This window comes from Notamacropus eugenii, chromosome 2, assembly GCF_028372415.1.
Source record: "Notamacropus eugenii isolate mMacEug1 chromosome 2, mMacEug1.pri_v2, whole genome shotgun sequence".
NCBI lineage: Eukaryota > Metazoa > Chordata > Mammalia > Diprotodontia > Macropodidae > Notamacropus > Notamacropus eugenii.
In genome coordinates, this window is record NC_092873.1 from 118,201,427 (window position 1) to 118,220,000 (window position 18,574).

The 18,574-nt window shown below is 39.2% G+C and overlaps 1 protein-coding gene across 10 annotated transcripts in view; it reads right to left on the bottom strand.

Moving 5' to 3' along the window:
• Positions 1 to 18,574, bottom strand: part of PKHD1 (PKHD1 ciliary IPT domain containing fibrocystin/polyductin) — a 640,097-nt gene that overhangs the window by 576,799 nt on the left and 44,724 nt on the right. For all 10 annotated transcript variants that reach the window (XR_011974315.1, XR_011974316.1, XM_072642432.1 and 7 more), the window contains exons 9-14: positions 14,768 to 14,832; positions 13,229 to 13,268; positions 12,375 to 12,445; positions 10,468 to 10,569; positions 8,054 to 8,149; positions 1,129 to 1,270 (exon numbers count right to left, since the gene is read on the bottom strand). Coding sequence is in view for 8 of the 10 variants with exons in the window: in XM_072642432.1 (XP_072498533.1) it covers positions 1,129 to 1,270; positions 8,054 to 8,149; positions 10,468 to 10,569; positions 12,375 to 12,445; positions 13,229 to 13,268; positions 14,768 to 14,832 (516 nt within the window). In the remaining 2 variants the exon portion in view is untranslated. The remainder of the gene's footprint in view (positions 1 to 1,128; positions 1,271 to 8,053; positions 8,150 to 10,467; positions 10,570 to 12,374; positions 12,446 to 13,228; positions 13,269 to 14,767; positions 14,833 to 18,574) is intronic.

The following is an 18,574-nucleotide window of genomic DNA, read 5'->3' on the forward strand; positions in this document are numbered from 1 at the left end:
GTTGTCTCCCCATCATATTTACTTATTTAAATGTTGAATTTGAAAATTGTTGTTTGTTAAATGGCCTCATTGTGTTCCCAACCACTGACCACCCACCACTCCAATTGCACATGCCACACTGAATTAAAACATTTGGGGCTAACAGGTGTAGGAATGAACATGACTACTGTATCACAGCAGAGGGAAAAGCCCAGATTTGGGCATCGGGGACATAGAGAGGTTATGTCTGAGATTTTTAATCTTTCTTCATGTCATGCTCTCCGCTGACCTGATGAAATCCATAGACCCCTTTCTCAGAATAATATTTTTAAATGCATAAAATAAAATACATCAGATTACAAAGAAAACCAATTACATTAAAATGCAGATATCAAAATATTTTTTAAATTAACCAAACAATACCAAACAAGTTCATAGAGGCCAGGTCTCTATGAACTTGCCCAGGGTCATACAATTAGTCATTAAGCTGAGATTTGAGCCCAGGTTCTCCTAAGTCCAGGGCTAGTGCTGTATGCATAGCATCACGCTATTTCTTAAGGACAGATACTAAGAATCTAAATACAGTCTTGTGTTAATCCATGAAATATTGACATCAATAAGGTCCTCAGCCACTAAAAAATTGGCAGCCCCTGGTCTAAAAGACTAAATGCTATGGCTATTCAACTAGCTAACGTTATATTGTGCTGGTAAATATGTATCAAGGGGTTTTCCAGGGTTGGGGCGGGGCAGAATTTATAGTATCATGGTTTTTCAGTTGAATCAATACTTTTGTTAACAATTTCTCCATCTTATGTCAAGATAATCACCAAAATAATGAATCAAGTCCTGATCTGTAGAATTTGCTGATTTCCAAAGTGTATATGCTCACATTGAAAAGTTAGTAATTGTTACGTCTTCCAGCAGGAGCCAGCTCCAGCACAGTCCTAACTAGTGGCTAATTAGTATACCCAAGGCCAAGTACTACAGAGGCTAGCCCCATCAAGTAAATAAATACCTTTAAAAACAAAATGACGCTTTTAGAATCTCCTTTATCCTCCCCTCACAGGCTATATATTTTGTTTTCTCGATGCAAGTTTCTTGCTTGTAATGTTATCACTCCCCTGCCTTTTCCCACAATCTATCACATACCTGAAAGGTTTCCCTGCCTCTGACCAGAATCCAAATGGAGAGCTGGCATTGGGAACAATCTGCCATCTGTAGCCAGGACTGGTGTTGCTGAGATCTGTACCCTCTTGAACATCTCCAGCTTCAAAGAGAAGTCCTCGATTGCCTGTAAGATAAATGCCACTCAAAGTGTTAGAAGCCTTTAGACTCTAAACTGAAGGCCTATGGAATCCACTATAAAGCTAACAATTAAAAAAAAGAAAGGTTATTATTAAATTATTATTAAAGCCTGAACCCGGGCTAATCAGAGGTTGCTGCAAGGCACCAGAGCCAGAGTCCCCCAGACTTATGGGAACTTCCCCAGTGAAAGGTTCTCCCACCTTTCTCTCTGCTTACTGATATCTCACTAGAATCCTAATGACCCCTCAGCCTTGCCATCCACTCACTGCTACACCCTAAGGAACCCTGAGCCTTTCCGTCTTCCATGCAACTGATCTCTCTTATATGTGTTGTCTCCCCAAATTGGAATTTAAGTTCTTTCAAAGCAGAAACTCTAATTTTTCTGGTTTCAGTCCCGTTACTTTTCCACTCCATTCTACTATCTGGGACCTATTTTTGAGACTTTTTTTTGTATATAGGCATCTAGAAGGAAATTACAGCCTACTCAGGGCAAGCAGCTTGCCATATGTCCTGCTACAACAGCCCTTTCTCACCACCAAGAACAGACACCTCTGGCTCCAAAAGCCAAGCCTCCTATCACCCACCTAACCTGGGAAAATTAATCCACACATCTCTGGCACTCTGCCTTGAGACTAAACTGTCATATTTGTTGAATGAATGAAAATTCATCTTACCTACTATATTTAGCTGACTGATAAATACACTTTCCATCCCATCTAGCCATCCACCAAAAAACCATGGAAGTCATGCCCTATTCAATTTGTGTATCTTGCCATCTGCCCTGCCACCATAGATAGGCATTCATTACACTAACCAATCCAATCCCCTTCCCTCCTTTACTCTTGCTCTGAGAATAACAATGGTATCAATGCAAACATTGCCCTTGGAAAGGGATGATAATTGATTGTCCTGTGGCTACACTCACAATCCCTGTTATTTCCTTTATAAAAGCATTGGTTTGGGAGTTAAAGAAGTCAGTTAGATTCCTGGCTCTGCTAGCTGGTTAACAAATCTGTGTGACCTTAGGCAAATCATTTCTTCTTGCTGGGTCTCAATTTCCTCAACTATAAAAAAGAGTTGGACTGAATGACCTCTAGGTCCCTTTTAATTCCAAATTTATGATCTTAGGATTCTACATTCCATCTCCTTCAAAAAGTTCCATGTGGGCAAAATGTGTATTCCCATATACCTAGCACAATGCCTGGCACATTGTAGGTTTCTTGTTCAGTTGTTTCAGTCATGTCCAACTCTTTGTGACCCCTTTTTGGGGGGTTTTCTTGGCAAAGATAGAGTGGTTTGTCATTTCTTTCTCCAGTTTTTTCTACAGATGAAGAAACTGAGGCAAAGAGGGCTAAGCAACTTGCCCAGGGTCACAGAGCTAGTAAGTATCTGAAACTGGATTTGAACTCATGAAGATGAAACTTTCTGATTCCAAGTCCAGTGTTCTATGCACTTTGCCACCTAGCTGCCTAAACTCTTAGATACTTAGTAATAAATGCTTGCTCATTTACTCATTTCTAATTTATTGCTAATAACACCTTGCCATCAACAACACAATGTGAGTGGAATGAAGAGAGAGACTGAAATGAGGCAGCTGAAACCCAGAATATGTAATTGGTAGAAGGGGTTCTATGGATCATACAAAGATATTTGAGGCCAAACGGGCTGCCTGGTGGAGAACCTATCTAGGATAGAGGGAATAGTTGAAGAATATTAATTAGAAGGCTTATTTTGAGAGGAGTGGGAAATTCCTCTAAAGGGTCACTTTTGAGTGGAGGAAAAGGACAGTGAACAGAGGAACGGAGATAATGTGTATGGAAAGAAACACTTGTTAGGGTTCAATAACATGAGACTAAAATAAGGAATGGACATTTGGAAAGGAGGCTATCAAATATAGTCACATACTGGGGGAAATTTTAGTTGGGAAACAAATGTATGGCTATTTTTGATGAGGGAACTACTTGTAGTTAGTCTACATCCTTATCTACAGGCAAGAAGCCAACTTCACAAGTATAAGGCAGCAGGTCATCTTTAAATATATCTGAGGGTTTTACTGAACTACAAGCTTGACATGACTCAACAGTGTAATATAACAGCCATAAATGCCAAAGCAATCCAGGGCTACATCAAGAGGCATAGTGTCCAGGAACAGGAGGTGTTGTCCCTCTGTCCTCTGACCTGGTTACAACATATCTGTAATGTTATATTCATTTGCTGGCACCATATTTTAGGTAAGACTTTATTTATAAGCTGGTGAACATCCAGAGAAAGGCAACCAGTTTGGTTGAGGTCCTTAAGATGATATCATATGAGAACTGACTGAATGAAGGAAGCAAGTATGCTTATCCTGAGTGAGAGAAGATTTAGGAGGAACATGATAACTGGTTTCATATATTTAAAGGATGGTTACAGGATCATCGATTCACACAAATATTTAGTTAGAAATGGTATTAAAGGTAATCCAGTCCAACCCTTTCACTTCCCTTCCACATGGGGATAGATGAGGCCCAGAGGTCCAGTTACTTGCCCGATATGACATAGGTAGTGAGAGTGGAAAAACTGGAATTTGAACACAGAACCTCTGATGCCAAATCCATTGTTCTTTCTATGCTACGGAAGCCAAATAAGGTCATGAAGAGTCAAGCATGACTGAAATGACTCAACAACAAATGCTGCAAAAGGATTCAACTTTCTCTACCTGACACAAGAGGACAAAATGAAAAGCAATGGGTAGAATTTACAAAGAAGCTAATTTAGAATGTTGAAGTTATAACTGGGAAGGTAAGGCTAATGAAGGTGACAGGATAGGTGAATTCACTCCCCCATTAGATTGGGAGCTCCTAGAGGGTAGAGATTATTTTTCCCTTTCTTTGTGTCTCTAACAGCTAGGTGATGCAGTAGATAGATAGATGATGGATAGATAGATAGATAGATAGATAGATAGATAGATAGATAGATAGATAGATAGATAGATAGACAGATAGATGGATGGATAGGTAGATAGATAGATGATAAATAGAATTACAAAGACTCATCTATTTTCCTCAGTTCAGATCTGGCATCAGACACTTACTAGCTGTGTGACTCTGGCCAAGTCACTTAACCCTATTTGCCTCAGTTCCTCATCTGTAAGAATGAGCTATAAAAGGAAACAGTAAACCAGTCCAGTATCTCTGCTAAGAAATTCCTAAATGGACCTAGGAAGACTTGGATAAGATTGTTTCCCTAGCACTTAGCACACACAGTGCCTGGCATAAGCAAGTACTTAGTAAATGCTTGTTGACTTCACTGGAATTCCAGGATTTGAAAGGCTGTCATAAGGAAGAGGGATTAGGCTTGTTCTTCTTGGCCCCAAGGGGTAAAACTAGGAGCAACAGGTAGAAGTTGTAGAGGCATATCTAGATTGGTTGAGTTTGCAGGGGGAAAATTCCTCCCATATAGAATTGCCCCAAACTGAGGTAGACTTTTTCAGTAGACAATTCGTTCCCCCAAGTAGATGTTTAGAAGTAAAAAGATGATCACTTCTTATGTATATTGTAGAAGGGATTAATGATTGGGTGTGACTTGGACTAGATGTATATGAAGGTTGCTTCCAGTTTTGAGAGTTCCTTCCACCTGAGGATTCCTTGAGGTAACCATCCTCTGGATGATTACCCTTGATGCAAGAACTTTCTCTGTAGGATTGCAGATCCAAGAGACTTACATGAACTGATGCAAAGTAAAGCAAGCAGAGCCAGACCACTGCACACAGTAATAGCAACATTGTATGGTAAACAAATGTGAATATATTAGCTATTCTCAGCAATATAATGATCCAAGACAATCCCAAAGGAAAAAATGCTATCCAGCTCCAAAGAATTGATGTCTGAATACAGACTGAAGAATACTGTTCTCATCTTTCCTCAGAGTATGTGGGCATGAGTTAAGGTAAAAGAAAACTGGGAGAGGGAGGGATAGACACATGTTATGAAGGGCTTTGAACACCACCAGAGGATTTTATATTTGATCCTGGAGGTAATAGAGAGTCACTGGAGTTTATTGAGTGTGTTTGTGTGTGTGTTTGGGGGGACATGCTCAGATAAACATTTTCAACTGAGAAAATAGCTTTAAAAAATGAATAAAACATGATGATCACATTCACCACCTAAGAAAGAGGGTGGATGGCAAGGAGAAGGGCACTACTACTTCAAATCAGAGATTCTTAACTTGGGGTCTGTCTGAATTTAAAAAGAAATAAAACTTTACTTTTTAAATTACCAAACATTTATTGTTTTCCTCCCTCCCATCTTTCCTCCCTCACTGGGGAAAAATAAAGAAACACAAAATCTTCATATATGTGATACATATATCTATCTGTCACATTTAAAAAGGTTTAGAATTTCTTTTCTTTGAAAAGAATAAATATCTTTGATATATATCATATAGATATGGTGTTTATATATTGATATATGGTACATATATTATATATATTTGTATATATTTATATCAACTATATATTTGATTTCCTTTTGGATCTTATGATTTTATTTCATGCCTTAGAAAAGCACTTAGCACAGTGACGGGCATACAGTAGGCCCTTAATAAATGTTTACTGGATTGAATTGGATTAAAAACAGTATAGGAGAGAGGGTCTGTAGACTTCACCAGACTGCCAAAACAGCCCAAGACCAAAAAAAAAAAGTTAAGAACACCTGCTTTAAGAAAAGTGTTTTGTCCTCCCACAAGGGAACTACACAGACCCCTGTTGAGGCAAGGGACATTGTTAGCTTGTCTTCCCAACAGCTGCATTCAGTGATCATACCCCTGTTACCCGAGCCGCCAGGATAGGGATTACTTGCTTACAGAGGGACCCAGTACTCTTTTCTTACACAGGCAAGACTTGTTGCTTTCAATCACTTGTTTCAGCGGTTTCCTTTCCTTAGATGGGAACTTTATCAGTTGAGATGGGGAACTGGGACCCAGGGAATCCCTAAGAAGGAGCTTTGCAGCCATTCCCACACCTGAATGGCCTTTCCTTAGAAAGGTGTCTTCTCCTGCTGTGTCAATTTCCTCTAAGTGCTTGGTACTCTGGAGACAACAGCTCCTGCCAGTTGTTAACTATAAAAGGCAGCCCCTCTGCGGTTAGCTCCCTGATGCGGAATCCAAGGGTGTCTCCCCTGGATCCAGGGGCAGGTGACATGCCACCTGCCCTCAGTTTCTAACTACACCTGAGCCTATTGTTCCTAAAGGGAAACAGCGTGGGCTCCAGCACTGTTTGACACACCTTGAAAAGTTTTATCCTTTTTATCTCAGAGCCCTGAGAGGGTGGATTTTAAACACTCATAGAGCCCAGTGATAGAACAGGCTGCCTTTTCCTCTTCAGCTCTTGCCTATTTCATTTACAATAAAGTGCTGGTAAAGTCATTTCAAGGCAGAGAACAGCTGCCCATAAGGGAGAAGGAAAGACATTTGAATGACGTTCTTTGCACTCCGATCTCCAAATTCTAATAGGCATTGTCTATAGCTAATGAGGTATTTGTTACACAGAACATGGGGCTTAGAGTGGGGAATACTTCCTCAGGCACTCATAAAGATTCAGTGTGGTGTAATATATTGACCCTAGAGTCAGGGGACCAGTTCAAATCCCACCTTTGATGCTTACTACATATATGACCTTGGGTAAGTCCTTTATCTCTCCTAGGCTTTGGTTTCTTCATCTGCAAAAAAATGGCACTGACCAGAAAGTCTCTGATATCCCATCCAGATCTAAAGCTCTGCTCCTGTGATCCTCAGCTATTTGACTCTTATAGTCATTTAAAATCTCTGAGGCTGTTTCCTCATTTGAAAAATGGGGGTGGTGGTAACACTTCTCTGGTAAAGTTTTTAGGAGAATTAAATTCATCCTCAGACTAGTCGTGTGACTCTGAGCAATTAAACCTCTGTTTGCCTCAGTTTCTTTATTTGTAAAATGAGAATAATAGCACCTATATCACAGGGTGATTGTGAGTATCAAATAATAATTATAAGTGCCTAGCATATAATAAGCCCTAAATAAATGCTAGCTATTATTAATCAAATAAGGCAATGGAGGTAAAACATTTTACACTATATAAACTTGAGCTATTATTATTGTCTATTAACATAGATGAGGGCAGCTAAGTGGCCCAGTATATAAAATGTTGAGCCTGGAGTCAAGAAGACTCATCTTCCTAAGTTCAAATCTGGCCTCAGACACTTACTAGCTGTGTGACCCTGGGCGAGTCACTTCACCTTATTTGCCTCAGTTTCCTTATCTGTAAAATGAGCTGGTGAAGGAAATGGCAAACTATTCCAGTATCTTTACCAAGAAGACCCCAGATGGGGTTTCAAAGAGTCAACACCACTGAAAACTGACTGAACAACAAAATAACATAGATGAGGTGATCATAGCATTCTTTGTAGGTAAATTTGAGACTTCTTAGCCACCATCTCTAGGGCATGCACCTGGAGTTATATCTCCAGAAGCTGTGATGGACTGTCTCTCTTTTTCTCTAGTAAACACTCGTGTGAATTAGTGAGATGGTTGGCCAAGATTAGGAACATAGTTTATAGCTGTGAAACAAATCAAAGCTAGCTGTTCAACTTAGAATTCATGCTCAGGACCTTGGCTTCATAAGCTCAGTGCTAGTTATCTGAGTTAATTATCCATTGAGTTCATGGCTGAGAGATTAACTCAAAAAAGTTCAGAAACTCTCCTTACCCTGTCCCTCCCCTAAAGAAAACAGCAAGAAGTGTCCTGGTACCTCCTTACCTGGTTGAGGTGAAGTGAGCTTTGTACCCTGATTCAGGGGCCTAGTGGTACACTTGATCTTCCTTGAAGAGATGTATTTGATTTCACATGGGATGCCTAATACCAACAAGAGAGAAGAATGGGCTGAGTCAAAAAAATCTGAAATAGAAAGATAACTGGAAGGCGTCATCGTGAGCCTGGACTCTGAAGTCAATGGGCCTGAGTTCAAATCTCATCTTGGCTATTTACTATGTGGGTAACCTTGGTTGAGTTGCATAATCTCCCTGAGCATCAATTTCTTTATCTGTAAAATGGAGATGATAATAACACCTACCTACCATGGTTGTTGTGAAAATAAAATGAAATAATAATTGTAAAGTACTTTGCACGTAAGTAAACTCTATACAAATGTTAACTATTATGATTATCCCAGAGATCATTTATTCTAACTCCCCCATTTTCCAGGCAGAGCCAAGACTTGTCTACAAGTTCCTTGACTCCTGACAACCAGGTGTTCTTTCTACTATGCTATGTTGAGTTGTTGAAACATTGATGGGAGGAGAAGAAGCACCACACCATCAAAAATGGAAGAGATACAAAAAAATAGGGATTCCCCAAAGCACTTTCTTACATCATCTTGCCTTCATACCTTTACGCACATGGTTCCCTCCCCCTAGAACGCTCTCTCCAACCAGCTTCCCTTGTCCACTTCATATCCAATTTTAAAAGTCCTATTCAAAGACTTTCTCTTCTCTAAACAGGGTGGCCCAGGGAAAAGAGAACTGGGTTTGGAGTCAAGGGATATGACTTTAAATTCTGATTCTTCTATTTACTACCAGTGAGATTGTGGTTCAGTCACCTAAATTCTTTGAGCCCTATTTTCCATTTCTGTGAGGTAGAAAGGTTGGGTTAAGTGAACTTGAAAAACATTTCTAAATCTCCAATTCTATGACCCTTTTTGAAACCCTTCAGCTTGAAATCATCATTCCCACTTGTTTTTTACTTACATAGCTCTTTGTATATATACAAGTATTGTATTTCCACATTCTGTCTTTTATTTCTATGGGCCCTATCTCATCTCCTGGGAAGACAGTGTGGCATAGTGGGTGGGTAGTTGACTTTAGGGCCAGGACCACCTGGATTCAAGTCTCACCTATCGTACATACTGGCTGCATGACAATCCTGGTGAGAAAAATGATTGTTTTTCTCATATTAATAACCAATAAATATCTGGGAGTTCAGTGTTTTTCCCTTTCTATTTCCTTATTCAAAGTCCAGTCCTTGTGAAAGACATTGCTGATAGATGAGATTGGGCTCCTCAATCTTGCATGAGATCTCATCCAATTGGGACATAAGTGACTTAGGTGAAGGTAGATTCCTTTGTGTAGAATTGCCCAAGACAAAGATGGTCTGGGTAGAGAGTAAGAGTCACAAAATCAAAGGCACATTCCCCCAGTCCCTTATTAGAATAAGCCCACCTCTTATTATAATATTCATTCTCTCATTAACTGTCAAGCAGAGTTGATTTCCACCTGTCGGGAGCATTCATTCTTGCAAGCATATTAAAACTCTCAGTGGTCTCCAAAGTTCATCTTTGGTTTACAAGAGAAAGCCCTTGACCACATTTTATTAATTATTTGCTAGCCATAATTAATAAAATTATTAATTACCAAGAAATTATATCTCTCAGACTTTTCATACATCGGACCTGGAGAAGTCACTTTATTTTTCAGTGCCTTAGGACAGAGATGACAAACACATGCCCAACCACAGACCTGAGTGTGGCCCAAACCAGATCAAAATGCAAGTGGGAAATATTTAACAATGATAATTAATGATAAAATAGATAATTTTAACATGTGATTATCTTAAGTCAATATGAGGCCTGCAATAGTCCTTTTGTACAGTTTAGTGACCCCTGTTTCAATTTGAATTTGATACCACTACTCTAGGCAAGTCTTTAAAACTATAAAATTCTTTTATTTTCATTTTATATTTTATTCTTCCCCAATTACATGTTAAAACAATTACTTTCTTTTTAATGTTTTGAGTTCTAAACCCTATCCTTCCTTCCCTCCCCTCTCCCCTGCCTAGGACAATAAGCAATCTGATATCATAAAACAGTAAGTTTCCACTAAGGTTCTGACTTGCCCTTATAGAGGGAGTTCCCTCACTGATAGGTTCTCAGGATCAGTGAAATCTCAAGTCCTCTTCCTGTCCCTATCAGCTCCTCTACTGAACCATAAGCTTTGCAAAGGCAGAGAGGAATCATATTTATCCTTTTAATCTCCCCAAGCCCTAGCAAAGTCTTTTTTTTACACACGGGTGCTCAAGAAATTTTGTGATATTGAATTCCCACTGAACAAAAGGAGAAAAAAACATCACTACCCCCCAAACAGCACTAGAGGGAAAGACAATTACTGTATCTTAGCTACCTGCAACAGTAACCTGGGCAGGACAATCAAAGAAGTTTCCTGTGATGGTGATGTCTGTTCCTCCACCCAGGCTCCCCGTTGTTGGAAACACAGACAGTATTTCTGCAGAAGAAATAAAAAATCAACTTCATGATCTGGATTACCAAAGAATCACCTGATGTGTTTGGAAATAAAGAGAGTTGGCAGAGCAATGACTGGGGAAAGCAAACTCTCTCCATTTACAGACATTTCCAAACAGACAGAGATGAAAGAGAAACATGGAAAAGCAAAGAGAAAACCAGGAGAAATCGAGGAAATAGGCCAAAAGATTAGAAATAGCAGTCAGAGCATTGAATTTGTAAGAAGAGGAACAAGAGGATCTCACTGGGTTTGTTTCTTCATCTATAAAAATAGAGTTAGACAAGATAAAAATTAGATTCACTTCCAACTCCAAATCTATGATGATAAACTCCTATGACCTGGGTTCAAATCCCAGCACTGCTCCTTGTTATTTATGTGACCTTAGTCAAACCACATTTGCCACAGGTCTGTTCCCTCAACTAAATTAGAGAAAAACTAGAGGGCAGCTAGGCAGCCTTGGACACTTGCTAGCTATGTAACCCTGGGTAAACCACTTAAACCTGTTGGCCTCAGTTTCCTTGTCTATAAAATGAGCTGGAGAAGGAAATGGCAAACTACTCCAGTAACTTTGCCAAGAAAACCCCAAATGGGGTCATAGAGTATCGGACATGACAGAAATGACTCAATAACAACAAAAATTAGAACAGGGAAGATGATAATAAATGATCAATAAGGTCGCTTCCAGGAAAGATGGAGGGAGGAAAGGAAGGAAGGAAAAAAGGAAGGAAAGAAAGAAGGAAGGAAGGAAGAAAAGGAAGGAAAGAGAAAGGAGGGGAAGGATGATAAAAGGGGAAGGAAAAAGAAAAAGGAACAAAAAGAGAAGAGAAAAGAAAAAAAAACAGAGGGAAAAAAAGAATTTTCCTAACAATAACAGCTAACCCAAAGTGTAATGGACGTAGCGAGAGTACTGCAGGTCTCTAGGGAAAGTCTGTAAGATTATTTGTGGGCTCTGTTTTAGATTTCAAATGGGTAAGCTAGCCTATGAATTCATAGTTTTAAAAAGTGTTTTTCCAACTTTCAGCATTTATAGGGGATATAGAGGATTTAGCCACCAGGTGGCGATGTAAGAGCTCAGAGTCTATTAATAAATCAGGAGTTGTTAAGAGTATGTCCATAACTATAGTAAAAGAAAGATGGGCTTTTGGGGGGTTAAGCTCTTCTTTTCCTCCAAAACACTCGGGGGGGGGGGGAGAAGGAGACTAAATATGCATTTTCCAGAATCCTTCACTTATTCTTATCTTCATTTTCCCCCAATTTATAATATTTTATTTAAATGTTTTTCCCACTCAATAGTATTTTATTTTTTTAATCATATGTCCAGATAGTTTTCAACATTCATATAAGATTTTGAGTTTCAATTTTTTTCCCTCCTCTCCTCTCCCCTCTCCCCAAGAGAGCAGGCAATCTGATGTAGGCTATTATGTGTACAATCATATTAAACATCTTATCTACATTTAATTTATATCTACCATCAATATCAGCTTCCTCCTTCAACCAATAAAATGAGGAAGTTGGACTAAATAATCTCTCATATCCTCTCTAAATTTGTGATTACAATATAGTTACATGGTGCCACCCATAAAAATCCTATTCATGTTTACATCCACAACACCCTAAAGCATATACTAACTCTAACTCTAAATGCCTCTGACTCTAATCCTAGCCCTAACCACATTCACCATGCAATGGTGTGAGGGACAAAGGATGAGAGGGTCCAGATCTTGGGTGAGATGTAAAAGCAGGGATAGGGGAACAAAGGCGTTAGCACATATGAAGTGAGGTCATACCTGAGTAAGTCTGATACAAGAAAAGGTCCTGTTTGGCACTGATCAGCCATGCATCTTTGTGTATAGTTGACCTTCAAAAGAAAATAGGGTTATAGTTAGCACAGAGATCAAAGCATCCATTGAAATATCTAAACAGCCACTTTCCTTGATCAAAAAATTCCTCTTCATTTGGAAGCATTTCTAGCCTTAGTAAGCAAAGTGAAATGAACTTGAGTTTTGGAATGAAATTTTAAAAGAGCATTTATATAGAATCCTAGTTGAAAGAACTAGTTATGAGAAGCCGGGAGAAGGGAAGACTTGGGGGAGCAAGCATGACAGTCATCTTCAAGTATGTGAAGGATCTATAGAAAGAAGAGGGATTAAATTTTTTCTAATGGACCGTAGAAGGCAGAACCAGAAGTGATGGGTGGATGTTTTGGAGAGGCAGATCATACATACGTAATAAAATTCCCCTGGACCCACCTGGACCCAACTGCAACAGAAAAAGACTCTTTCTTATCTGTACCTAAAAGCTTCCCTGACATTTCAGGTCTTATTGCTTCCTTCACCATTTATTTGGAGATTTTCATGCTTTGACCCCTTGAATCGCCTCTCTTGATCCAATCCTTCCTTTCTATTGTCAGTTTGAAGTAAATTCTACTTGCTCACTCATTCATTCTTTAGTTTTGACTTACATCATCACCCACCCCATTTTGTTCCTACAAGGTATAGGATGGGGTATCTAAAGTAATTCATAGTGCTCTTCTAAGTCTCCCCATTATGGACACAAGTGTAAAAGAAATACAGAGAACCAAAAGTGTAAGCAGCTTGTGTAACCCAAACACAGAAATGTTTGCATGCTTCCCAAGACTTACTTTCCTTTGTTAAATATGGAGAAGCTAACATTCTGTGAACCTGTTGGCCAGAAAAAAAATAATGATATTTAGTACAAGAGTCTGAAATAGATTACAAATCTGGGAGCTACTCTCCTAGATTCAAGTATTTGAGAAAACAGAAAAAAGACTACCCAAATCCAACTCTTTCCTAGGGCAGCTAAATGACACAATGGATAGAAGAATCCAAACACTCTGGGAGAAATTTGCAACCATATCTTTCTCTATTGGTCCATTGGAGAATATGGAAGATTTTGTTGAGTGTAACTCAACAGATACATTGAATATGCAGAAGCTAGTAGAGACAGAGCATTATCTAGCTCTAGTCTTTTCATCTAAATCATTGGTTTAATCTCTTGTATTTTCCTGGGCCTGGAGTCAGGAAGACTTTTCTTAATGAGTTCAAATCTGGCCTCAGACACTTAGTAGTTATGTGGGCAAGTCACTGAACCCTGTTTGCCTCAGTTTCCTTACCTGCAAAATGAGTTGGAAAAGAAAATGCAAACTACTCCAATATCTTTGCCAAGAAAATTCCAAATGGGAAGACCAAGAATTGAACACAACTCAATAACAACAACAAACTTTTCCTAGAAACAACAAAGGCAAGCAGATTGATTAATTAAGACCAGAAAGATCTCCCTCTCTAAAAAGTAAAATAACAAACAAGAACGACAGCTCAGCCTAGTACACAACACTTTCTTAGTCTCTTCCCAAAAAATTAATAATAGTAGCTAGTATTTAGTAACTACTATGTGTTGAGCACTAAGTGCTTTACAAATATTATCTCATCTATTCCTCACAATAACCCTAAAATTTGGGTGTTATTATCTCTCTTTTGCCATTTAGGAAATTAAGGCAAACAGGGATAAATGACTTGCCCAGGGTCACACAGCTAGAAATGTCTGAGGCCAAAACTGAACTCAGATCTTCCTGTCTTGGGGCCCAGCACCTTCTAGCTACATTTACATAGCACTTTAAGATTTGTAAAATGCTTTACACATGTGACTCCATTTGGTCCTTACAATCACCCTTCAAGGTAGGCACTACTACTATCATCCCCATTTTGTTTGTTGTTGGCCAGTCAATCAGTTCTGTCTGACTCTTAATGACTGCATGGACCATACTGTTCATGGGATTTTCTTGGCAAGGTAGTAGAATGGTTTGCCATTTTCTTCTAGAGTGAATTTAGGCAACCAAAGGTTAAGTGATTCACCCAGGGTCACACAATAGTAAGCATCTAAGGCTAGATTTAAACTCAGTCAAATCTTCCTGACTCCAGGCCCAGTGCTACATGTACTGAGTCATCTAGTTGCCTCCTTTCTCCATTTTATAGAAGAAGAAATTAAAACTAACAAAGATTAAGTGGCTTGCCCAGCATCACACAGAGAGTAAACATCTCAGACAGAATTCACACTCATATTATCCTGATTCTAGCACTATATTCACTATACCACACTGCCCATATGAAGAGGGAGAAGTTGGCGAAAGCTCTCGAAACCAGGTATCCCTTTTCCAACTGACCAATGTAGTGGCCTTCCACTCGACACTGCAAGACTCCAAAACCAAGGTCCTCCTCAATTGGATACCTGTGAAGACACCAAGAAATGGAGAAACTACATCAGTTAACAGTGTAGTAGTCAGCCCAGGAGAGCAGAATTCCACTGAAGGAAAGGACAACATATAATCCGTATATTTAGATCACAAAGGGACTTTACAAAGTTTCTAGTCCAATCTTCTCATTTTGCAAAGGAGGAAAAGAAATAGTATGTTAGCCAGGGAAAACTGGCTGCTAATGAAAATGGAGTTGGTATGTCCTCTAGCCAGATTCTTATTGATATATTTGCATATTGTTTCCCCGTTAGATTATGAACTCCTTAAGACTACCTTCTCGATAAACCTCAGTGGCTCCCTATTGCTTCCAGGTTTCAAATACATACTACTCTGCTTGGCATTCAATGACCTAACCCCTTCCTACCTTCCCAGTTTTCTCATACCTTCCTCCCCAACACATACTCTTCAATCCAGTGACACTGGTCTCTGAACTGTTTCAAGGACAAGATATTCCATCACCTTAACCCCAGACATTTTCTCAGATTATTTCCTGTGCCTAGAAGTTCTTCCTCCTTCTCTCCAACAATTGACTTCCCTGGCTTCCTTTAAGTCCCAGCTAAAATCCCACCTTCTACAAAATCAGTGGTCTGCCTATGGTCTGCCTTTCCAAAACATCCCCCCATTGCCTCTGGTTCTGCTTCCTGGGGTCCATTTGAACAAATCTAGTCCCTCCTCCCTGTATAGGTCTTTCGTATACTTGAAGACGACCATCATGCCTCCTCCCCCAAGTCTTCCCTTCTCCAGGCTTCACCTAACTGTCCTTCTTCTCCGTCTCATCCCTTCCCTCTTGTTAATTATTTCCTATTTGTGTTGCACATTGCTGGCTTTGTATATATTTGTTTGCATGCTGTTTGCATGTTCCCTTTGGCTGTAAGGTTCTTGAGGGAAGGAACTGTCTTTTGCTCTTTTTATATCCTCAGTGGTCTGTTAAGCATTGAATAAATATTTATTAAAAGATTGTTGGACTCTCTTTTGCCTTTCTTTGTATCCCCAGCATTTTCCCCAGTGCCTGGCACATAGTAGTAGCTAAATAAACAACTTATTGACTGACTGACAAGACAGAACCATGAGTCAAAATTGTCAAGTAGTAAGAAAATGTGCATTCTGAGTGCACCTCTGTCATTCTCTCCACAACTAACTGTACCTTCTCTTATGTTACTCTTCCCCCAGTCCCACTACCACCACCACAGCCCTGGGCCAGGAAAAGCAATGGGTATGCTTCTTGCTTTTCACTGACTCTTCCAGCCCCTCCCCACACCACTATCTCGTAATAATTTCTCCTTTGAGATTCTTTCCATCCATGTACATCAGCCTATCTAACTCCTGGTGACAGTTACCCACTTGCCCTCTAATCATTCCCCCATCTTTCTCAAGGATTTCAGTACTTGAATCAGTCTTGTTTTCTTCCCAATGGCCTGCCCTTACACTTGGAGGGCTCAATTTGCACGTTGAAGACCCCTCAAATAACCAGTTCATCGACCTCCTCAGTTCGCATGATCTAAACCTTTATTCTACCTGGAATACTTAAAGCCAATCAATCAGCTAGCATGTGTCATGCACCTACTTTGTGTGTCAGGTACCATGCTAGGAGCTGGGGATATAAAAACAAAAATGAAACAGTACCTGCTTTCAAGGAACTTACAGTAGATTGGGTGTGGGAATAGGGATGAACAGGAAGAGATAGCATTGAAGGACATAAACAAATGTATGATATATTCAAAATAAATATACAGTCAAGACAGAGGGAGTGTTAACACCTGGCAGAACCAGAGAATGTATCTTAGAAGAAGTGGCATTGTGCTAAGCCTGAAGGAGATTCAAGGCTTCCAAGAAGCAAAAGTGGAGAAAAATATCATTCCAGAAATGGAGGACAGACTGCACAAAGGTACAAAGATGGTAGATGAGACATCGTATGTGAGAAAGAACAAAGAAGTTAACCTAGCAAAAATATAGAATGTGTAAAGAAGACTAATGTGCAATAAGTCTGCAAAGCAAGGTTAGAATCAGAATATAAAGACCTTTAAATGTCAAACAGGAAAATATATATTCATCTGAAAGGCAATGGGGAATCATTGAAGATTCTTGATCCAGGCAGTGACATGATCAGATTTGTACTCTATTTGGCAGCTACATGAATTAGAGAAGGGAGAGATTGGGTGCAATGAGACCATTTAGGTGGTTACAATAGTGCAGGCATGGGGTAGTGAAGAACAAGTGAGATGGCTTTAGCATAAAGAAAGGGCGATAGAAAAGTTACACAGGTGGTATCTATAAGACAGAAACTGTTCAGAAATAGGAGGAAAGAGATGGTGAAGAGCAAAGGATGATTCTGAGAGTGCCAAACCTGGGTGATGGGAGGAAACTCCTTTAATAGAGATACAGAAGTCAGGAGGAGAGATAAGTTTGAGGGAAGGACAGGGTAAGATGAGTTCTGTGTTGGACATATTCAATTACAGGTAAATATTAGACATTGAGTTGGAGGATATAGTCCTAGAAGCAATATTGCTGGGTCAAAGGGTGTGCACATTTTTGTAGCCCTTTGGGCACAGTTCCAAATTGCTCTCCAGAATGGTTGGATCAGCTCACAGCTTGACCAACAATAAATTAGTGTTCCAACTCTCCCGCATATTCTCCAACATTTATCATGATCCTGTTTTGTCATGTTAGCCAATCTGACAGGTGTGATGTGGTATCTCAGAGTTGTTTTGATTTGCATCTCTCTAATCAACAGTGATTTAAAGCATTTTTTCATGTGACTATAGATAGCTTTAATTTCTTCCTCTGAAAACTGCCTGTTCATATCCTTTAACCACTTATCAATTGGGGAATGACTTGTATTCTTGTACATTTGACTCAGTTCATTGACACTAGTTTGTAAAAATTCTTTCCCAATTTTCTGCTTTCCTCCTAATCTTGGTTGCATTGCATTTGGTTGTGCAAAAACTTTTCAATATAACGTAATCAAAATTATCCATTTTGTACTTCATAATGTTTTTTCTCTTGTTTAGTCAAAAATTCTTCCTTTCTCCATAAACCTGATAAATACACTATTCCTTGCTCCACTAATTTGTTTATGGTATCAATCTTTATACTTGGTTCATGTACCCATTTAGACTTTATTCTTGTGTACGGTGTCAGACATTGGTCTATGCCTAGCTTCCATCACACTGATATTCAGTTTTCTCAGCAATTTTTGTCAAACAGTGAGTTCTTCTCCCACAAACTGGGGTTCTTGGGTTTATCAAACAGTAGATTGTTATATTCATTGACTATTGTGTCTTGAGCACCTAACCTATTTCACTCTTCTGTTTTTTTAGCCACTACCAAGTGGTTTTGATAATTGCTGCTTTATAATATAATTTGAGATCTGGTAGAGCTAGGCCACCTTCCCTAGCATTTCTTTTCATTGATTCCCTTCATATTCTGGACCTTTTGTTATTCCAGATAAATTTTTATATTATTTTTTCTAGCTCTAGAAAATAATTTTTTGGTAGTTTGATTGGTATGGCACTGAATAAGTAAATTATTTTACTTATAAGTAAAATACAAATAAGTAAATTTGGTAGAATTGTCATTTTTATTATATTGACTCAGTCTACCCACGAGCAACTGATGTTTTTCCACTTACTTAGATCTGACTTTATTTGTGCAAAAAGTGTTTTGTAATTGTACTCAGATAGTCCCTGGGTTTGTTTTGGCAGGTAGACTCCCAAATAT